This window comes from Lepidochelys kempii, chromosome 2 (genome assembly GCF_965140285.1).
Source record: "Lepidochelys kempii isolate rLepKem1 chromosome 2, rLepKem1.hap1, whole genome shotgun sequence".
NCBI classification, from domain to species: Eukaryota; Metazoa; Chordata; order Testudines; family Cheloniidae; genus Lepidochelys; species Lepidochelys kempii.
Window position 1 is genome coordinate 267,300,966 of NC_136381.1, and position 23,867 is coordinate 267,324,832.

Here is a 23,867-nt window from a genome sequence, read left to right on the forward strand (position 1 = left end):
ATGCTGTCAAGCGCACTAGGTCACATGACCACACACTCTCTAATGTTCCTAACCATAAGTGATTCTCCCCTCAGTTTCGTCGACCTGTCACGTCTCAGGTACCCAGACGGTGCATATAGAGATATGTTGCTGGCCCATAAGGAAATGTTGTTAGAAACAAACTTTAGAATTATAGAAATGTAGGGCTGGAAGGGACCTCGAGAAGTCATCAACTCCAGAGCCCTGTGATGTGGCAGAACCAAGTAAACCTAGACCATCCTTGAGAGATATTTGTCCAACTTGTTTTTAAAAGCTTCCAATGATGGGACTCCATGACCTCCCTTGGAAGCCAATTCTAGAGCTTAACGATCCTTATAGTTAGAAAGTTTTTCCAAATATTTACCCTAAAGCTCCCTTGCTACAGATTAAGCACGTTACTTTTTGTCCTACCTTTAGAGGACATGCGGAACAACTCATCACAGTCCTCTTTAAAACAGCCCTTAACATATTAGACCTATCAGGTCCAGCCTCAATCTTTTGTCAAGACTAAACATACACAGTTTTGTTAACCATTACTCATAGGTCAGGTTTTCTAAACCTTTTATCATTTTTGTTGCTCTCCTCTGGACTCTTTCCAATTTGTCCACATCTTTCTTAATTTCCCTATTACTTATTGCCTGCTGTTTATTGGTTTCACGAGCATCACATTTCCAAATTTTGAAGGATTTCTGTTTGGCTAAAAAAAACCAAAAACTCCTGAACCTAATCCTGTCGTACTTGCTCCAAACATTACAGTATCACTAGTATAAAATGCCATATTTTGGACTATTACTGAAGAATACAGTAACCCTTTTTATAAGGGTAACTCAGATGAATCTGATTATTTAACTAGCTGAAGTTTTCCCTTTACAAAACCACAGATCCACCCTGGTCTTTGACCTTCTCTTGTGCTCTTCTAAAGAACCTCATTTTTTCAGGGGATTGGGAAGAGAAGAGAAGAGACTAATGCTGGGCTCCAGAGATTGACATGGTTTCAGTTCAATTTAATGAAAACCACGTGGGTCACTTTGAGCATCACTCTGCTCATCCGATGAAGCCATCTATTCTAATCGTAACAGGGGAAGAGTAGCAGAAGAAGAGTAGCCATGATTTAGCATAGTACTACAATTTGTCTCCATTATCTTCCTGTTTCTGAAGCTCACAACTTTGGGTTATCATGGATTCTTATGTCCTTCTCTCCTCACATACAGGCTCCCTCCAAATCTTGTCATTTCACTCTTAAAACATTTCTAAAATCTGTTCTTTCCTTCATAGTCCCACATCATAACTCTCATATTTGAGCTACTGCAACCTTCCCTATCATCACTCCATCTGTTAATCCTTCCTGATATATACTTCTCCACTCTTCAGTTTAAAATTCAGAAGCTAAAATAATCTCTTTCTAGATGCTCTGACCAAGTCACCACCTTCTGAACCCAAAGACCTTCAGTGTCTCCCTATCATTGAATCACAGGACTGGAAGGGACCTTGAGAGGCCATCTATCCAATCCCCTGCACTCATGGCAGGGCTATGTATTATCTAGACCATCCCTGACAGGTGTTTGTCTACCCTGCTCTTAAAAGTCTCCAACGGCGGAGATTCCACAACCTTCCTAGGCAATTTATTCCAACACTTAACCACCCTGACAGGAAATTTTTCCTAATGTCCAACCTAAACCGCCCTTGCTGCTATTTAAGCCCACTGGTTCTTGCCCTAGCCTCAGAGGTTAAGAACAACAATTTTTCTCCCTCCTCCTTGTAACAACCTTTTATGTACTTGAAAACTTATGTCCTCTTTCAGTCTTCTCTTCTCCAGACTAAACAAACCCAGTTTTTTCAAACTTCCCTTATAGGTCATGTTTTCTAGATCTTTAATCATTTTTGTTGTTCTTATCTGGACTTTCTCCAATTTGTCCACATTTTTCCTGAAATGTGGTGCCCAGAACTTAACACAATACTCCAGCTGAGGCCTAATCAGCACAGAGTGGAGCAGAATTACTTCTCGTGTCTTGCTTACGACTCTCCTGCTAATACTTCCCACAATTATATTTGCTTTTTTTGCAACAGTGTGACACTGTTGACTCCTATCTAGCATGTTATCCACTATGACCCCCATATGAGCTCTATTAGCTCAGACAGCCTGCAGTTGTGCCAAGTCACAGAAGTTACCAAACAAAACTGCATCATGCAGTAACATACAATAATATTAGCCATTCTGGTCTCTTTTATAAGAAGACGCACCCTTTATATGAAACACACACTACATTAAATAAGTACACAAGCAGATGTGTAGTTTCATCTGTCATCACTTCTTCTCCTGGCCTTAATCAATCATGATTATCTTCTCTTACAAACTCTTACCTGGCTGTGGTGGATGAGGGGGGGGCATCTGGTGGTGCATCATAGGATATGGAGGGGGCTGCTGATGGGGCAGCATGCCCGGATGACCCGGTGCCCCAAGTGGGTTCATGCCAGGCCCACTGGAATGCTGGTGCGATTGTTGTGTGTTCTGACTGTGCTGCTGCTCCATTTGCTGGCGAGCCCTTAACTCTGCATATTTCAGCTGCTCCATGTGGAAGTTCTGTCGCTCCGTCAGCAGCTGCTGCCTCTGCTGCTCTAACTGCAGCCAAGAGAAAAACCATTCCAGTTAGAAATATGAAAAGATGTAAGAAGTTCTCCCCACAATGCTAGAAGTTCTTATCACCAATTGGGAACTCACCTGCTTAGCTCACCACTATTTTCCACTCAGGATGACAATATGTGCCATTAAAAAGGGATATTGTCTGTTACCACCCACAGCAGTTAGTTAACTCTACCATGGTGTTTTCATTCCAGGGAACCCCATGGCACTACAACTACAATTTAACCCAAGATAGACTGTAGACGTTCACCTCCTCTCACTTCTGCAAGCAATCGCTCTCCCGCTGATCCAGTTTCCTCGCCATGTTGCACTGTGGGAAAGACAATCACTAAGAAGGAACTGGATACAACCAGAGGAGTTTTCTATGGAAAGACTTCACCACCTAATTCTGCCCCAACAACATGTGCTCACAAAGTTCATACAGGGTCCTAATTCTATGCCTAGATTTCCAGAGTGACAGCTATGCCTCAAGGCACCCCTTAACCATTGATTTGGATTGCTGAGGCTAATACTGTTTCATGTTTGGACCAGCTGCCTTTTCCTTAAACTTTTTAAAAACACATTATTGTGGTTTCAGTACAAAGCTTTGTAACAAGTAACCTAGATGATGAATAATGAAGTCAGCCGCAGAAGATGCTTCTTACTATGGGGCTGTTACTATGCTGATCTTCTCATTATGGTTAGAAAAGCTCATATGTAAATCTTAGCTAACTCTAAGCTCAGCAAAGAGTAACAGATAAGTGTTTCCTTGTACCTCTAAATGTTTTAATCTAGTTGAGGTATACCACAACATAGCTTTCACCAGATCCATCCAAACCCCCTTCTATTCAGTTACTCATGAAAGAAAAGCAAAAAAGTGTGGAAATTGGATTTTGGAAAGTCACCTATAAAGTTTACCAGCTTGATAGCCGTATTTTAAAAATGCATCCGCCCTGTCAGCCAGGAAGCTGATCAGAGACCAAATGCCAGCCTCTGAGACATGCTGCTCATAAATTCTTTTCCCAGTTTCTTTGCAATCTCAACACAGGTGAGTTACGCTCTGTGAAGATGAACTGCATGTCTAGATACAAACTAAACTCTTCTTTCCCTTCCCCAGGAAGAACGAAACAAAAGAGAGATGATGTGATTTTTCAGTAAAAGCAAAAACATCCTCTCCATCCCAGAAGCTAAATGCCCGTTCAAATAGAAGCATTTAAAGCTACAATACAAACTACGGGGTCTAAAAAACAGTTTGTCTGCATTCAGAGTCCTTTGCTCATTGCCAACATACTTTAAGATTTCTAGAAGAACACCACTCCACAAAACATTATGCAGACTGTTCACTACCAAAGTGTGAGTGAAAAACCACTCTGCCACAAAGCATGCATTCACCAACAGAACCAGATGGGGACCAGAGCCAATGAATAATGCATAGCTCTTGTGGGGGGCTCTTTTTCAGCATGTAATGACCACAATGTGTTTATTCATGCTGCCATGATTTCTTTGTCCTTGACCAATTTGACACTTTACCAGGAGGAACCTGATACAATGAAAAGACAAATACACCAATGGTGTAATGGTGCATGTGTGAAAACGGAAACAATAGGTGGCAGGCAGTTCACAGCAGAATTGCTTTAAAGTCCCTGAGAGCAAGGCTTAATAAAAAGATACCACTGGAGCTTACTTTCATATTCTAACACATTCCTGCTTCTCCATCTGCAGGCCACCTTCTCTTGGTGCAATACATGTAAAAAGGGCAATCCAGTAGAATGTCATTACAAACTTCCCCACAATGCAAACACGTGTCTAGCAATATGCACCAAATCTAAATGCTGATGAAAGCTTCTCCTCTACACAGTTCCCCCATTGGGATGGCAAAAAGGATAGGGGGACGAGAGAGAGACAGAGTTGCACAAAAGAGACTCATGAAAGTTGAAGGCTCATGTGAAACATACATGAGCTGTGATGCAAGTCAGGCCTAAAATTGATTCACAGCCCAACGCAGCAGGTTCCACATGCTAGCTCTGAAACTGCTGAGCCACACTCCTGGAGAAGCGCAAAAAGATGGATTTAAAAAGACATGTACCATATTGTTATGTCCACAGAATTAAGCTTCAGGAGGGTTTGTCATCAATACACATAAGTTTTCTATCAAGGCAGATCAGTACACATGCATTTACCTTTCAATTCTCAGAGCCAGGTGATAACCTGACAATGACAAATCATACAGGAGCTAAATTAGATTGTCTCAACCTGGGTCACAGTGCACATCTGTCCACATCACAAACAAATGCATGAACAACTTGACTCATGGAGGTGACAGGAAATGGAAAAAAGTGCTATGTCAGGAGTGACAGAAGGTTCTTCAGCACATTTGCTGTAAACATCTACAACAGGAAAAGATTTAGAATGGCATAATGTTTTCAAGCTGCCTCAAAAAGATGCACAATTAGAAATGACTTATAAATATCTATCTAATATGTTCACACTACAGCAGCCATCACTGGTTCATCATTCTACCTCCCACACTGCCTTTCCACGACAGTAAAAAGAGTGCATTCATTCATGTGTTACCACAATTTCTGGGTCAACAATGCTGCTATCAACAGAATCTCCAATTACACATAATCAGCACTGAAATAGCTTCAGATTACAAATAGAACAAAATGTGTTATGCATAAAGCCTCCTCCCTCCTACCCCCCAGCCACACGTGCAGATTTCTTTTTAACAGTTACAAGCATGTGACCTTTACTATAATAGAGGGCTGAGACAGCTCAAGTGGAGCTGTATGGACATGTGGGTATGGAACCTGCCACAGTACTGAGGAACTTCTGTTTTGGTTAAATTTAATTACTCCACTAAACATCCAGAGTGTCAGCGGCACATAGCTGAATTTTGGCCACCAGGAGCCAGGGGGGAACTCATACATAGAATGTTAAGAAGGAAAATGTCAGGCTGCCTCAAAATGAAGAAAAAAAGAAAGAAAGGCTGTCACTATAATGGAGTTTTCCCCCTAAAGATAAGAAAATCTACAGAGAACCTTTTCAACTTATTTATGGCCATTTCTTTAGTTGCCAATCAGTGTCAGAGGCAGACATGCAGAGTGAAACAGCTGAGGATACGAGGCAAAGAAGAATCTCTTGTTGACATTCTTTTTTGATAAAAGACCACACTTTGTCAAACTCTATCGGTCTGACTAATGCTAAGATGTGGATGTAAATTCCATTAAATTCACATGTGAGGACTGCCACAGTGCCACAGGAATTGCATCTGTATCTCTCCCACTGCACACCCCCACCCTGATGGTCCACTCCAAGAGTGTCTAGTAAGGTCTCCAGCTGTCATATGTATCTGGGCAGGGACCCTTGTCCCACTGCTTTCTGACTGAATGGATGTATTGTTTCTTGACTTTAGCAAAGCTTTTGACACGGTCTCCCACAGTATTCTTGTCAGCAAGTTAAGGAAGTATGGGCTGGATGAATGCACTACAAGGTGGGTAGAAAGCTGGCTAGATTGTCGGGCTCAACGGGTAGTGATCAATGGCTCCATATCTAGTTGGCAGCCGGTATCAAGTGGAGTACCCCAAGGGTCGGTCCTGGGGCCGGTTTTGTTCAATATCTTCATAAATGATATGGAGGATGGTGTGGATTGCACTCTCAGCAAATTTGCGGATGATACTAAACTGGGAGGAGTGGCAGATACGCTGGAGGGCTGGATAGGATACAGAAAGACCTAGACAAATTGGAGGATTGGGCCAAAAGAAATCTGATGAGGTTCAATAAGGATAAGTGCAGGGTCCTGCACTTAGGACGGAAGAACCCAATGCACAGCTACAGACCAGGGACCGAATGGCTAGGCAGCAGTTCTGCGGAAAAGGACCTAGGGGTGACAGTGGACGAGAAGCTGGATATGAGTCAGCAGTGTGCCCTTGTTGCCAAGAAGGCCAATGGCATTTTGGGATGTATAAGTAGGGGCATAGCGAGCAGATCGAGGGACGTGATCGTTCCCCTCTATTCGACATTGGTGAGGCCTCATCTGGAGTACTGTGTCCAGTTTTGGGCCCCACACTTCAAGAAGGATGTGGATAAATTGGAGAGAGTCCAGCGAAGGGCAACAAAAATGATTAGGGGACTGGAACACATGAGTTATGAGGAGAGGCTGAGGGAGCTGGGATTGTTTAGCCTGCAGAAGAGAAGAATGAGGGGGGATTTGATAGCTGCTTTCAACTACCTGAAAGGGGGTTCCAAAGAGGATGGCTCTAGACTGTTCTCAATGGTAGCAGATGACAGAACGAGGAGTAATGGTCTCAAGTTGCAGTGGGGGAGGTTTAGATTGGATATTAGGAAAAACTTTTTCACTAAGAGGGTGGTGAAACACTGGAATGCGTTACCTAGGGAGGTGGTAGAATCTCCTTCCTTAGAGGTTTTTAAGGTCAGGCTTGACAAAGCCCTGGCTGGGATGATTTAACTGGGAATTGGTCCTGCTTTGAGCAGGGGGTTGGACTAGATGACCTTCTGGGGTCCCTTCCAACCCTGATATTCTATGATTCTATGAAGATTTTGAGGCTGCACAGCTCCCTGCCTTACACTGCGATACCCTCAGCAAACCAGTCTGCCTAAAGGCCAGCCCCTATGCGATGCTCTCCAAGGACTATGAACAGGGTGTTGCCAGCAGTTACAAGTTACCATGCCGATATGTCTACGCAAGCACATTTATTCTTTCTCCAAACTTTCTGCAAGGGTTGGGGCCCCCCCTTGGATAGAAAGTCCTGACCATTTGCTGGATCAGAAAGAAAGCCCTGAAAGCTTATTATATATTTTAACCAAAAGGCCTTTGTTTCCTAGTTTCTGGAAAATCCAGCTTGAATGAGGGAGTCTGTGCAAACCACTGCAGGGTATGGTACCTCTCTAGAGTTATTTAGTTTCAGTTATTCACCTTAATCACATTCCACTGTTTTTAGTTCCTGTAGGAGCTGTGGTAACCCTTCCCCATGGAGTAGAACACAATCATACAGAAACCATTTGTAGATTTAATACAATATAGTGCCCCAAAATATTGCCTACTATTGCAATATCTGTCACAAAGGCAAGTATAGAAAACCAGGAATTACAGGTAAATAGCCCATAACCTCATCTACTGTTACCACCACACTGCCCACAAAGAGAAAAAACCAACTACTCCACCAGGATATGCAAAAAAAGGGATGAAAAATTTAACTTTGAGCTCACCACTGAAGTAGTCAAAAGGATACCATGTCTCATTCAAAAAAAACACAGCTGAACAATATGTCAGAGGCTGATTCAGTGAATGCTGCATATCCTGCAAAGACAATATCTCTTTCCCTGGTATTTCTGATTCTAATTGTGCACAGCAAAGAAATTACTGAGTGTTAAAACAAAAGACTCAAGAAGCCGCCAAAAAAATCACTGATTTATTACTATTAATTTGTATTAGGACTGTCATGTTTCAAATGATCAGAAACTAAACTAAACCTGTGTCCTAGCCCCTACTAGTAAGCTAAGTCTCTTCCCAAGACAGAATGCTGATTCTTTGATCAGCAATCACCTTATCCTGCTGCTCAACTCCTCCGCTTTTTCCTCCATTGTCTCTACTCATTGTCTTCCATGCCAATCTGAGCTTGTTCCCAGAGCACTGTCTTACTGGCCCCCTCGCCTCTGTCCCATGTTCTTAGCTTCCTTTTTCTGTCCCTTTTGACCTGCCATTTTCCTATTCTTTCTCATCTTTCTCATCATTCCCATCCGTGCCTATGACTGCATTCTCCTCTCTCTCTCCCCTCTCTTGGAGCTCCCCATTCTTTCTCCAGCTCAGAGATCTGTTACCTACTCAGGGAGTTCCTCCACAGTGTAAAGTGCACTGTGAAGATCAGAGAGTTGAATGCTGCCACACAGGAGTGTACCCACTCTGCTACTCAGGTTGAGTAGAATACTGACTAAAAGCACAGAGGAAGTGAGAATCTCAGGGGAGCTGGAAGAGCAAATCCCACAAAAGAACTGGAGAAGCAGACTGAAAGATCAGACTAGGTGTTTGATCTAAAACCTGGGGAGGACAGAAAAGGCAGAGGATTGGTGTCCTAGAGACCATACCCTAGCGATGTATGAAAAGCATCTCCCCACCCCATTCTCTGTGGAGGAAAGAATAGCCATCCTTGAATTACAAATTGCTCCTCTCCCCCTACTCAGCAGATGTAATCTCTGCACAAGCTTGGCAAATTTTCATCCCAGAATGAATACAGGGTGGGGGCAAGAGGCAAATTAGGGGCCAATGCATAATAGATAGTCCTAACTCACTCTTTTACACAACAGAAGAGATCCTGGGTAGACATATCAGAGAGGTGAATTAAACAGCTTAATATGAGTAACTATGAATTCTAAGGGTATGTCTATACTGCAGTTAGACAGCAGTGGTTGGCCAGTGCCAGCTGATTCTGCTGGCACTAAGGGACTGTTTAATTGCAGTTTAGACATTCAGGCTCTGTCCAAGATCTGGGACCTTTCCACCTGACAGGGTCCTAGAGCCCGGGCTCCAGCCCAAGCATGAACATCCACATCCACACCAAAGTTAAACAGCCCCTTAGCCAGAGCCTGAGTCAGCTGTCATGGGCCGGCCAGCCGTGGGTTTTTAATTGCAGTGTAGATATACCCAAGGTGAGCTAACAAGAGTTGTATATTTAAAGGGTCAGGAACAGATGAAATTGCTAATACACCAGCTGTTTGGACATGCAGAGACCTCTCTAGCCATTGGCTTGCTCTAGGACATCACAGAGAATTAGTCTCCTGCACTTACTGCCTCCTTCTCTCTGTCCATGATTGTTTCCAGCTCTTCAAAATGACGAAGTTTGATCTCCAGTTTCTTCATTTGTGTTTCCACCAAGAGGGCTACCAAGGACTTGATCTTTCGCTCTTCCACTGCTGCTAGGTGCTAAGGATAAAAAACACAAAAGTTAGCACCCTCCTGCACACACAACCTTTACAAAATAGACAGTTCAGTGCTTTAAGGGATTGAATAATCAAGTATGAGTTGTGTCCTAGATTTTCCATTTGTTCACTTTAACCAAATATTTATTTTCTTTTCATTTGCAATCCTTTATCTTCACAATGATAATCCTCCTAGTATTTCTGAAGTCTTTAGTCAAAGTAGATAGATGTTAAGCTTATATATAAATTAATACTGTACAAGCTCACTCCCCCTAGACAATCTGATTTTGTCTTAAAACCATCTGAATGTGAGAACAACTGGAGTGGAGGTTTTAAAATGGAAGAGCGAGGGGGTAACGAGTTATCAAAGGGCAAAAGATTTATGGTGGCTCAGTTACATGTGATTGAAAAAGTCTTGACTATTGTGGTGTCTGTGAGGCTACTACACAGGAAGACACTCAAGAAGACTGAGGAAATGACAGATATACCTCTGCCATTCTAGAGACCTTTGCTCAAACAAGTAAAATTACAATTTTGCCCAATGTAGCAGTTCCATTTCAACCAGGGAGAGAGTCTACACAGCCTTAAGTAGCTACGCCTCACTGCCAGTGTATAAAGTTTGTTGAAAGGTTATATAAAAGAAACCCCAGTTTTTCTTTACAACCAGTTTACTGCATTGCTCTTTTATGAAATACTGAAGCTACATTCAAAATTTAAGAGTGCAAAAACAGATTACAGACAAAACCAACGGGCCTCAAATATCTCCCTCAAGCTTTATCTTTACTATTGCAGATAATCAGATGTACATCTAAGGATGATTAATTATTTAAATACATGCCATCTAAATGAAACAGCTCTCAAGCACTGCTTGAGTATTTCAAGTTTAAAATGTAAAAAGACAGAAGGATGAGCACTTTAATTGACCACACATACTAGCTATTGTTACAACTCACTGCTCGAATACGTACACTCCCCGCCCCCCAAAAAACAGTTACCTATCTTTTGTAACTGTTGTTCTTTGAGATGTGTGGCTCATGTTCATTCTATTCTAGGTGTGCACACGCCCATGTGCATAGTCGTTGGAGATTTTTGCCTTAGTGGTATTTGTAGGGTTGGCTGTAGCACCCTCTTGAGTGCCGTGCATTGGTATATTAGGCGCTGCCGACCCTATGCCCTTTTGGTTCCTTCTTGCTGGCAACTCCGACAGAGGGGCAGGAGGGAAGGTAAGGGGATGGACACGAGCAACACATCTCGAAGAACAACAGTTACGAAAGGTAGGTAACCGTTTTTCTTCTTCGAGCGTCTGCTCATGTCAATTCCATTCTAGGTGACTAACAAGCAATATCCCCGGAGGTGGTATCAGAGTTCAGTCTAGCGGCTTGCAGTATGGCTCTACTGAAGCCAACATTGTCCCAGACCTGCTGGGTAAGTGCGTAATAGGACGTGAAAATGTGGACAGATGACCAGGTGGCCGCCCTACAGATGTCCTGGGTAGGTGCTTGGGCTAGGAAAGCTGCTGAAGAGGCTTGTGCCCTGGTCGAGTGGAGGGTTACAGTCGCCGGGGGTGGCACCTTTGCCTGATCACAGCAGTAGCAAATGCAGGACTAATGAGTTCCCTGGAAGTACAAACACAGGACTACCGAGTAAAAGCAGAGAGGCTATTTTATCTCTGTATTGGGCACTGATGCGACTGCTACTGGAATCGTGTGTCCCGTTCTGGTGCCCACAATTCAAGGATGCTAATAAACTGGAAAGGATTCAGAGAAGCGCCACAAGAATAATTAAAGAACTGAACTGAAAAATATGCCTCCGTGAGGGACTCAAGCAGCTAAATCTATTTAATTTATCAAAATGAAGACTAAAGGGTGACTTAATCACAGTTTATAAGTACCTACATGAGGAACAAATATTTGACTTCAATGGGGCCTTCAATCTAACAGACAAAGGTATAACATGATCCAATGAAAGCTCAAGCAAGAAATTCAGATTAGCAATAAGGCACACATTTTTAACGGTGAGGGTAAATAACCACTGGAACAATTTAACATAAGAATGGCCATATTGGGTTAGACCAATGGTCCATTTAGCCAAAATCCTGTCTTCCAACCATGGGCAATGCCAGGGGCTTCAAAGGGAATCAACACAACAGGCAACTCGAGTGATCCATCCTCTGTCATCCACTCCCCTCTTATGGCAATAGAGGCTAGAGACACCCAGAGCATGGGGTTGCATCCCTGACTATCTGGGCTAATACTCATTGATGGGACCTATTCTCCATGAACTTATCGAATTATTTTTTGAACCCAGTTATAGTTTTGGACTGCACAACATCCTCTGGCAACGAGTTCCACAGATTCACTCTGCATTGTGTGAAGAAGTACCTTCTGATGTTTGTTTTAAACCTGCTGCCTATTAATTTAATCAGGTAACCCATGGTTCTTATTTAAGTGAAGGAATAAATAACACTTCCTTATTCCTCTTCTCCACACCATTCATGACCTCTACCATATCCTGCTCAGTCATCTTTTTCCAAGCCAAGAAGTCCCAGTCTTTTTAATCTCTCCTCATATGGAAGCTGTTCTATACCCCTAATCATTTTTGTTACCCTTCTCTGGACCTTTCCAATTCTAATATATCCTTTTTGAGATGGGGTGACCAGAACTGCACTTTGTATTCAAGAAGTGGTCATACCATGGATTCACATAGTAGCATTATGATATTTTCTCTGTTTTACCATCTATTCCTTTCCTAATGGTTCCTAACATGGTTAGCTTGTTTTGACTGCCACCACACATTGAGCACAATGACCCCAAGATCTCTTTCTTGAGTAGTAACAGCTAATTTAGACCCCATCATTTTGTATGTATAGCTGGGATTATGTTTGCCTATGTACACTACTTTGCATTTATCAACAATGAATTTCATCTGCCACTTTAATGCCCAGTCACCTAGTGTAGTGAGATTTCTTTGTAACTCTTTGCAGTCAGGTTTTGACTTAACTATCTTGAGTAATTGTGTGTTGTCTGCAAATTTTGCCACCTCGCTGTTTACCCCCTTTTCCAGCTCATTTATGATTATGTTGAACGAGACTAGTCCTAGTACAGTTTCCTCTCTCGACTGTGAAAACTAAGCATTTATTTCTACCCTTTGCTTCCTGTCTTTTAACCAGTTACTGATCCACGAGAGAACCTTATCATGGTCTGTGGTGGATTCTCCAACACTGGAAAATTTTAAATCAAGACTGGATGTTTTTCTAAAAGATCTGCTCTAGTTCAAACAAGTTATTTCAGGGAAGTTCTATGGGCTGTGTTATGCAGGAGGTCAGACTACACCATCACAATGATCCCTTCTGTCTTGATTATTTATAAATCAGTATTCTTGTCATAGGCTGTTTTGATCAACCACATGACTAGATAAAGAGCACTATATCAACCTGCAGCAGAAAGGGTGTCCAGTGGTGGGAAAAAATGAAAGGACCCATAGGTCCTGAAATGCATTTTCATGGTCAGCGAAAATTAATTCAGCAATTTGGGGTTGGGAAGGGAAGAGATGCAATGGGTGTATCACCAAAACAATAAAAAAACAAAACAAAAAACCCCAAACAAAAATCTCATACAAAAAAACCTATTATTTACCACTTTGAACCTTTCACCAAAAGTGTTAAAGCACTTTACAAACTGCGCGTGTATGGGGATTATTAGCTCCGTTCTACATGTGGAAAACTATAGTGCAGAAGTGAAGTGCCTTGCCCAAATTCAAAGTTACTAGCAGATCTGCAAACAGAAACCATGTCTCCTGATGACCAGCTCCCAACTCACCACTATATTGTGTTGCCTCTAAAACACACTGACACATTCTTTTAATAAATTGTCCCACAGCCACCAACCTCCCCCAGAAAAGCTAATTGCAAGATTTCTCCTGTGACACTTACAGTTCTATTTCTAATGCAAAGTTTGCAACACTATAATAGCTTTCCATATAAGCTAGAATTAGGGTATGTCTTCACTACCCGCTGGATCGGTGGGCAGCGATCGATCTATTGACTGCATCTAATCTAGACACAATAAATTGACCCCTCGAGCGCTCTCCTGTCAACTCCTGTACTCCAGCTCAGCAAGAGGCACAGGCAGAGTCGATGGGGGAGCGGCAGCAGTCGACTCACTGCAATGAAGACACCACGGTAAGTCAATCTAAGTACGTCGACTTCAGCTATGTTATTCACATAGCTGAAGTTGTGTAACTTAGGTTGACACCCCCCCCCCCCCAGTGTAGACCAGGCCTTAGTGGTCTGGGGTTAATATTAAAGTTTAAATTATTCCATCTCAGACACGGCTCACAAAAGGCCTTAATGCTGTTTGAAATTTTAGTGCAAATGGGAAGAGAAGGCCTTGTTGCACTCCAATTTTACTCTGGAGCGTGAAGGTCCTGATTACAGGACATTATTTCCTCTAATATAAATTTTCTCGGTGTGCCTTTGTCAAAATCAAAAGGACTGCATTATCCAAGCCTTTTCTTCCTCTTACATCCACCACCAACGGAAGAAAATGGGGACATGAGCTTGATTGGGAGCAGGAAGCCTCTCAAAATAAAAGATTAAATTTCACTCCTATTTACATTTTTATTGCTTGCCTGAAAACGCCCATCGATCCATGGTGCTCAGGCTATAAGGGGTTTTGCTATTTACGGAAGACCTCATTTCTACTCTTCAGACCTAGATGTAGACATGCAAAATTACCTACAATGAAGCCAGATGGTCTGAAGCACCAGCGCCTCTTTGGGAAATAGTCTCATATTATAGCTCTAGAATTTGGCTTTAAATAAGGCATTGCATGCTCTGACTGCTTTGTAAAGTGCTTCAGGACATTCAGCCCCTCGTATTGCACTGACTGCATATATAAACTAGGTTGCTGTTTAGATCTTTTGATATTAAAATAAGTTTTGAAAGGAAACATTCACTAGAGTTATCACCAAATGTGATCATGAAGCAAGGACCCCAGTTTATCGGGAGAACCTCCACTAGTGTAACATTCTTCCATTTCCAGTCTGCACTACTTTTTTTGCACCCAAAGGAAATATACAGATAAGTATCTAACAGATCAAGAGTCCAGAAAGCTACACTCAGTCACACACACAGCACATGTGCAGCACTTATTATGCATCCCAAGCCATTTCACACTATAATATAACAAATCATATCCATGCCTCAGTTTTGCCATCTGTAAAATGGGTATAATACATATTTCCCAGGCATGATGTGTAGTTTAGTTAGTGTTTGTTATGACACTGAGATCCTCAGATAAAAGGTTCTACAGAAATTAGATCAGAATTAAAAAATACTTTGATCATCTTACCACCTCTTGATGAAAGAAAGGAATTCCAGACCTGAGAAGCACAACTAAGGGGTATTTGTCATTTTTTCACAATTGTGTGGGTTATCACAGCAGACAGAGGGTTATTAAAAAAAGAGATCTAGAAGGTGTGTCAGAACACAACTTTCAAATGGCTTCTTTAAATGGCTCAAAACATCTGCTCCTTGTGACCACTATCTGCTTACTTTACTAAAAGCATTTATTCCTTTTTAGCCTTGCAGTGCTAACATAGCCATGAAAGCCTGATCTGATTCTGCCATGGCTCGTGCATCAACATTTAAGTTCTGAATTAATCCTCGATAGTGATGATGGAAGGGACAGAAAGAACAGCTTGATCTTCAGATCTCAGGTTGAGTTTATAAGGCTGATAGAAAAAAAGTCACCTTGGTATTCACATCTCAAAATAAACCTAAAATTAATAAACGAACAATTGGGAAATCCTGTATGCTAGTTTAATATTACATTTTAAAGTGTGTGTCAAACTGTAAATGGAGCTTCAACCGCATCCCCTTTCTCAGATCAGTCTCAATAAAATGATGTATGACATTTCAAAGACTTTAAACCTAGCCATTGCCATAAGGGGACTACCTAAAAGATTGCTTTACCTGAATCCAACAGTCTCAAATTCAAGGGTTTTGAGCGTTTAAACGATCCCATTATAGTGACATCATCATACCCTAACTTGACAGAGTGCCCTTTTCGCAGATAAGAATTCACAACAACTCAAACCGAATCAGAAATGAGTACAAGTATGTTCAGGGGAAGGGGATAAGGCCTATATTAATAAACCTGACTAGACTGTAGGTCGACTACATTGCCCCCCCCGAACAATTGTCAGAGTCACGACAGAAGCCAGAGTATGACTCATTATCTGGGAATATAACAAACCGCAGGGACCAAACTCTGCTGGTATTTCTAACGACATGTCTACACTGACCTGCAGTTTGGACAAAAGGGGTGAGAATAGCAGTGCACACAAAAATGCTGTGCTGCAACTTCCTCACATGGATGCTACAAACTCAGGACCTTCAAATTTGCACCCACAGCATCCATATGCCCCAAGAGAGTAAGAACATCTGCAGCTAGAAAAATCTAGGGCGCTCCCTGAGTACAGACTATTTTAAAGGGAAGTTAAGTCCATGTTCTGGAAAGGAGTTCCCACTGTTTTGCCCGTCAAGAGTTGCTGAGCTCCTCCAGAACCAGAGGCTCCACTAAAAACTATGCGGGGAGCACACTATGTAACTTGTGTTGGACAAGCTTACCGCACATGCCAGGGCTCCCTCGATCCCTCTGCAAGCTCGTGTGCCACCCCTCCCTACCACTCCCCTCATCTTCATCCTGCAGGGGTTCTGTGTGCCCTCCAAAACCTCCTTTTCCCATACCATACCTTTTCCAACCCCATTTGCTCCCCCCACAGCAGGGGTTCTGTGCATTCCCCCATACTACTCTTCCCCCCCATACCAAGGTCCCCTAATCTTCCCCCCATGGCAGGGGTTCTACGTGCTCCATTCTCCCTCCATGCCAAGGGCTCTCTGTGGCCACCTCCCCCGCAGTCCCATAGTGAATATCTATTCCCAGCATGTCAGGTTTCTCCAACCACATGCTATCAGGGGTTCTGTTTGTCCCAATCCCCCAACTTATCCTAGCATCCTCCTTTCTCCCCACAAGGCTGGGGCTCTGTGTGAACCCTCATTTCTTCCTTCCCCCACCATGCCAGAGGCTGTCTGTCTCCCATTCCTCTTTTGAGGTCAGTTTGTTTCAAAGAAATATGCAGCAATCAACTGGAGTTCTTTTTCCAGAGGGACTAACAGCTTTTCCTTGCTCTACCAGATTATTATTTTTGCCTCTCCTAAGCTCATTAGCATGGCAATGACTACTCAGCCACTGTCAAAAAATGCAGGACAAAGAAATCCAGCACTGGAAAGTATGCATCCCAAGCAGTGTCAAGGGACCTGCCAAGAAAACACACACACACACATACTCTCTCTCTGAGGAGATGAAGCACAAGTTACAAAACATCATCATAAGCAAACCAGGCAAGTGATATGGCAGATAATCTAACTGACTTTCCACACACGATGGGGTCACAGTAATAAGGGTCTCTCACAGAGGCAGAAAAATGCCACAAATCCATCCTACAGCAATAATTAATTGGGGTATTTTACTATACGAGCAATTTCAGTGCTGAGACCCACCCAACTGGACCTAGTTATACATTTTATTACTAAAACCTGACCTGGAGTTTGTGATGCATAGTATTCAGCAGAGCTAGTGAAAAGAACAAAAAGACAGAGAAAGGATTACAATGAAACAAATTATCTGGGAAGTAGAGGAGAGGTCTTAAATATGAAGAGGAAGAAGGGTGTAACATTCATTAAATTGAATGAAGCAGGATATTCAGAAGATATTTACAATAAAAACTGTAAGCCAGAGCTGCCATGTGGAACACTGATTCAAGCTATGGCTCATTAGGTAAAGTCTGCAGACAACTTAATAAGTGAGAATCAAAGGATTTAAAAATATACATAAAAAAGGCAGACTGAAAAGAATAATTCATTGATTTGTGGCTGGAAAGTTTAAGAGGCCATTTAACACAAATATGGAATGGAAAAAATACCACTCTCTCAATATCCAGCCCTGAAAAACAACAGACGACCTTTCATGTGAGGATCTCAGAGATCTTTATAATTATCACATTGTCTTGCGAAGTAAGTGTTACACTTATTTTACTGATGAAAAAACTTAGGTACAGAGAAGTTAAATGAATTGCCTCAGGTCACACAACTAGTCAGTGGCAGATCCAAGAAGAGAACCCACAAATCTTGCCTCCCAATCCTGTTCCTTGACCACTAACAGCACACCCAGCAGAGACAACTGCCCACGTTACACATTGAAAAGATGACCTTTTTTGGGGATGCTCACCCTGACGTTAGTAAGTTTACAATGGTAGCATTAAACTATTCACAGGGAAACAATTTCATTTAAGGATAGTGTGCAAACAGCGGAAGTGAAAGAGCACAAACAAACAAAAAAGTACTTAAAATCCCAGTGGTTTGGAACAATGGGCCATTTTTGAACACTTCCCAATTGAAACTGGAAATCAGCTGCAGTGGACATTTGTATAGGACAAACCTTTGCTTTGGTGGCAGCTGAGGCAAGAGCAGCAGCTGCAGCTGTAGCTACATTTCCTTCAGAGATTTCGTGTTCCACTTTCTTCTTTCCAGCTTCGCTTTCCTTGTCTTTGCACGCATCAACGTTTTCCTTGTTCTCTTCTGCCTCCTTCTCTTCTAAAGAGATGACCCAATAATTTCTTTACATTCATTCTTCACTGTTAATGATTATCACATCAGGGACAGGATTTACACAGCACGTACTTCTGTGCTCACACAGCATAAACCCATGCATGCACATTACAACTCTCCCACTTAGGTGCTTTACATTATTATAGCGCCTCAGCATTTCTCCACATACTGCTACAGAAGCAGTTTGAATACCTCCACAAAATGTATATTCCAGAGGATCCCCCCAAAACCCTTAAGGGTGATGCTCCTAAAGTGCTTTCATTTCCTACCCCTGTGCACTCTTCTCTTCCCATCTTTTTCTTAGACTTAATATCAATATAATTTTAAGTTGTATTTCCAATAAACAAATTCCATGAACGTCTCCATTTTGAGAGGCAAATGGAGACCTTTTTATTGTTTTGCTCTGTCCTCCCTAAAATCCTGATGAAAAAAATCCTGTCAGAAAAGATGTGCCAGATCTATATGACAATCAGAACACAGATTCATATGAGAAATGACATGGTATTTTAAAATATAGGAAGATACTATGATTTTTCAGTACTTTATTCCCAACTAGTCGAATGAAATGATTTGTAAGGAAACGGAGAAAGCTTGTTAAGCTTTTAAGCACAAAGCTGTGTTCATAGTAGTCCCATTCATCTGCTTCTTTACATTAGGAATGGACCAACAGATTAGCATATAGAAATAAACTCATTTATATGGTTTTTGCTCACTTTAGTTTAGCAATCTGCTCGCCCAGTCCCTACAGCCAAGATGAAAAAAGTCCCTTAATTGAAGTCTGAAATGATTGCAATATGAATTTAGCACTTGAGCTTTTCTGTGAAATGAACTGGAATATCTGCTGCTGAACCAAGCTGCAGACCTGTTGTGCGAGAGGAAATATTTCTGCCACAATTAACTTTATAGTCTATTCTTACAGTTTTGGAAAAAGGCTTTTAAAACTAAAATGCAGCTCAAGTAACAGCTGGTGTCTATTACCTGACTTGGTATCAGAAGTGACTTCACTGTCCTGCTCCTTTTCTGGATTTCTCTCATTTTCTCCTTCCTGCACCTTATCACCTTCCTCTATTTCACCTTCTCCTTTGCTTTCAACCTAGAGTGTTGGAGGGGTATGACAGAAGAGAGAAAGTGAAACATAAGAAAAAATTCCTTGTTAGCTTGGTCACAGATTCACTTTGAAATGCTCTATCATCCTTGAGAAGGTGGACTCAGTTTGGGACTGCCTGTTTGTTCTTTTCACAACCATGGTCAAGGTTCTTGGGCACAAAGCAATTGCCATATTGGATCCGATCCATGACCTATCTAGTCCAGGAAGCCATCTTCAACAGGGGGCAGCACCAGATTTTGTTTCAGCAGACAGTGCAAGAAACCTCACAGTAGAGAGAAGTGGAATCATCTTGTCCCTCCCCAAAGATTTCATTCTAATCCTTAATAGTTACAGATTGGTTTAAGACTGAAGCATGAGATTTTATATCCTTTCCAAAATTTTTGTTAGCATTCAGTATTATAAACCTGGATATTCTTGTTATCCCTATAAACATCCAATCCCTTTTTGAATCTTAGTAAGTTCTTGGCCTCAATAACATCATGTGGCAATGAGTGCCGCCGTGTAATTACACACAGTGGGAAAGAGTATTTTTGTCCAACAGAAAAAAGCAACAGGTATTTGCAAAAGTGTGGCATAAGGAAGGGAAATAAAATGAAGGAGAAGTTACTTACCTTGAACTGTACTTCAGTTCAAGATTTGTATCGCTATGGATGCTCCATGTCTAGATATGCAAGGGCGCCAGTTTGCTCTTGATTGGAAATTTTTGTTAGCTGTCTCCCCAGGTCTACACCTGTGCCCTAGAAACCTCGTGCCCTGATATAACAGTATATAGAGAGGAGGAGACCTGCCGCCACTCCAGGTCCTACTCAACCACAAAAGTCCCAAGAAAGAGACTCTGAGGCAGATCCCCCACCCATCCTAGGCGAAGTAATGGCTGACATGAACAAGGTCTTAAGGGACAAATGAAGGAGGCAGTAACTCCCCACAGGTTTGCATGAGTTTCCTCAGAGCACTGGGAACTAAGGTGAAGTCCCATGGTGCAGTTGGTTCCTTGGTAGGAAGAGGTTAAACAGACCCTTGATAAACCTTGCAGCGCTGGGGTGGGTGAAGACTGAGACTCCTTGTACGGGAGGGTGAAAAGTTGTGATGGCAGCTAGAACAACTTTGATGGAGCTCAGCGATAAGCCTGTAGCCTTTAATTTGACAGGTAACTGAGGATATGCGACAGAGGATTTGAGAGGAAGTACAGCTTGATGGTTGCAACAAGCCTGGAAGCGTTTCCACACTTTTTCTAGTTAGTGCTTTCTGATATTGAGCAGCACCCACTGAACTTCTGGAGAGCAGACCTATGCTATACCAGAGGGCCATCAGGCAGCCATGCTTTTGAGGTAAAGTGCTGCAAGACTGGGGGAGGGGACCAATGCTGATACCTGGGTGAAGAGAATCAGGGTCAGAAAAAGGCAGAGAAGAGACTGTAGATATATGAATCAGCTCTGGGAACCACAGCCTGTCTCAGCCACGACAGTGCCATGAAGATGGTTACTAGTTCCTCTTGTCTCTGTTTCTTTATGAACTTAAACAGGAGCAGTATTGGGGGATAAGGGCATAGCAGGTCTTGAGGCCAAGTAATGACTAGGACATCTCCCACGGAGTTGTGGTCGTGCCCACACTTTGAGCAGACGTCTGCTCTTTGCATTGAATGGAGTAGTGAAGCGATCCACCTGTGGATGGCCCCAGGAAAGTCGTATTTCTCAGAACACTTTGTTGTTCACTTCCCATTTGTGGTTGATGCTGAATTGCCTCCTGAGGGAATTTATGATTGTGTTCTGTAGTCCCAGCAGATGACCCCCAAGATATGCATGCGATGTGACGTGCACCAGTTCCATAGTTTTAAGGCTTTGGTGTAGGAGGACTGGTATCTTGCTCCTCCTTGCTGACTGATGTAAACTTTACTGCTCTGTTGTCCAGCATTATTCTGACTGGGTGGTCCTTGGTGTGTGGAGAAAGTGTTGGCAAGCATAATGGACTGCTCTGAGCTCCAATATGTTGATACGGAAGGGTTCTATTTGCCCTGAGCTTTAAGGCTTTGGAATTGTGCACCCCAGCCTATGAGGGAGACTTCTGCGGTGACAATCCTCATGGGAAGAGGCTGTACAAATGAAACACCCCCCCACACCTTCTGTGGGTCCTTCCACCAGTTCAGATGACTGAGGACCCTATGAGGTATGGACACCTGTTTGGATCGAAAGCGTTGGGAGTGTAGATGGTTCTCAATTACAGGTGAAGACACCAAGAGTTAAGTCTTGCTAGGGAAGTCATGAACATACAGGCTGCCATATGGCCCAGAATTTGTAGGAAAGCTCTTGCAGTGGGGTTTGTAGACTCTACTGGATTGTTGAAACAAGGCTGGACATTGTGATAAATCTGCCCTGAGGAAGTATGCCCTGTCATGAAGCACCCATAGGGACACTGCTCAAAGATGTGGAATTCTTCACATATTCTAGCTTATTCCAACTTAAGGGCCTTAACTGTATTAATGATATGAGCAGTGATTTTATGCGTAAGGGTGGAGGTGGGAAATATTTTAACATGTGCAAGTAATTTGGATTTATCTGAATGCCTAATCTATTCTGTTCTACTAGACCAGGAATTAGTTTCCAATAAATTTGGAACAGTAATTTTCATGCCCATGATTACCTTGCACTGTATTTACATATATTATTTCATAAAAGCAATATAAACTTACTGGAGAGAATACAGCAAACAAGGAGTAACATTCAGAATTATGTTTTTTGAGTATTAGGCTTGGTCTCCACTACAGAGTTAGGTCCACATAAGGCAACTTATGTGGACCTACGTACGTCAGTGTCTACACTACAGACTTACTCCTGCCGACGTAAGTGCTGTACTACACCAACATAACTCCACCTCCATGAGAGGCGTAAGACTTATGTCAGTGTACCTAGGGCGATTCACTGTCTATGTAGACATGGTTCCTCACATTGGCTGTTGGCTGTCATTCTTGTTAATTTCACAGCTCTGCTTGAGCCATGAAATTGACAAGAAAGCTGGCTCCTGGCTCCCCAGCCTGGCTGCTGCAGATCTCCCACAGGGCCCGATTAAGGCAGGGGCTTTAGGGGCTGCAGTCCAGGGCCTCGGCTCAAGGGGGGTCCCGCAAAAATAAATCACAGCCAGCGATCTCCAGGCCGCTAAAAGGGGTGCTCAGGCAGGCTGCCTTCCATAGCCCCATGGAAGTTCCTGGAAGTGGCTGGTTGCTGGCATGTCTCTGTAGCTCCTGGCGGGGGTGGGGTGGAAGGTGGCTCTGCGCGTTGCCCCTGCCCCCAGCACTGTTCCCGCAGCTCCCTGTAGCTACGGGGGGGGGGGGGGGGGAGGTTTGCCACTGACTATCATAGGCTTAGGTTCAAGCTCTAAATCAGAGTTGAGTCACATTCACTAGACAAAGGAGGGTAGCTTGCATTGCCATTGTCTGTGATGCAACTATGAATAAATGACTTCACTCAGGTTGCCAATCCAACTCCAGCTGGCACCCAGAAGGGAAATACAAGAACCCTTTTCTGTCTTTCATCCTCTCAGTCTCTCTCAGTTTATATTTGTGCTATAACAATAGGTTAATCTGAGCACTTGGCAGTCCAACACAACTGAGTTACACTAAATTCAAAAATTAGGAATGGTTCTTGGAGGACTATGATTTCTCTTTACTGATCTTGTGTCAGATTAGAGCAAAGGTACTTAATCTTGGACAGCCAATTTCTCACTGAATTAAACTGTGCAGAGCTGAAAACATCACAGCACTGCACGATCAGGAGTCAGACTCATCAATCCAACACTACAAGAAAAATGCTGCAACATGTCAGGATGGGCTGCTGCAGTTTTTCTATGGTTCTACAATTAAATCTGACCTCCACTTTGACACTTCTTCAGCTCCTTTCCTGGTGGCTAGAAAGGGCAGGAAGAGATACTGACATCTCTTCCCACTTTGCTCAGCAATAAACTTGCAGGGGAGCACTCCTATGACAGCAGTGTTCAATTCACTCTGCACATGATAAGTCTGAGAACAAGGAGCTCTTTACTAAAATTTAAGTCACCTGGGGTAAGGCCCAACTTTTCATTATGCATTTGTACAGTGACTAGCAAAATGGGCCCCGATCTTTGATTAAGGTCTCTAGGTGCTACTGTAACACAAATAACTCAGACTTGTGAACTTCATGAAAAGAATCACTGTATCAGAGACAAATCTCAGACTTTTACCTTTTCTGACTGTTGCCCATCTGTCTCAGTTTCCATTTTTTCTTCTTCAACTCCATCTGTGAGAAGAAATATAAGTACATAAAGCAGAGTGGTTAAAAGTGCCATAACCACCATTTATTATGCTTGAAAATTAATTACAGGCCTAATTGAAATGTTCTACTCTGTTCTGTTGTGGTAATTGGGCTTACAAATTTACCTTAATTGTGAGTTTAACTGTAAAAAGTGAGTGTAAGTTCATAAGATGTCACAACCTATAACAGGTGTTGATGGGAGTAGGTGCAAGAAAACCAGACAGAGAAACTGGA

General features: G+C 42.6%; 1 protein-coding gene across 4 annotated transcripts in view; it reads right to left on the bottom strand.

Moving 5' to 3' along the window:
- The window catches only part of SMARCC1 (SWI/SNF related BAF chromatin remodeling complex subunit C1), a 178,057-nt gene that overhangs the window by 33,926 nt on the left and 120,264 nt on the right, over nucleotides 1-23,867 (bottom strand). For all 4 annotated transcript variants that reach the window (XM_073334923.2, XM_073334922.2, XM_073334925.2 and 1 more), the window contains 5 exons: nucleotides 23,563-23,618; nucleotides 19,224-19,338; nucleotides 18,076-18,230; nucleotides 9,444-9,578; nucleotides 2,380-2,638 (listed from right to left, as the gene is read on the bottom strand). In XM_073334923.2, coding sequence (XP_073191024.1) covers nucleotides 2,380-2,638; nucleotides 9,444-9,578; nucleotides 18,076-18,230; nucleotides 19,224-19,338; nucleotides 23,563-23,618 — 720 coding nt within the window. The remainder of the gene's footprint in view (nucleotides 1-2,379; nucleotides 2,639-9,443; nucleotides 9,579-18,075; nucleotides 18,231-19,223; nucleotides 19,339-23,562; nucleotides 23,619-23,867) is intronic.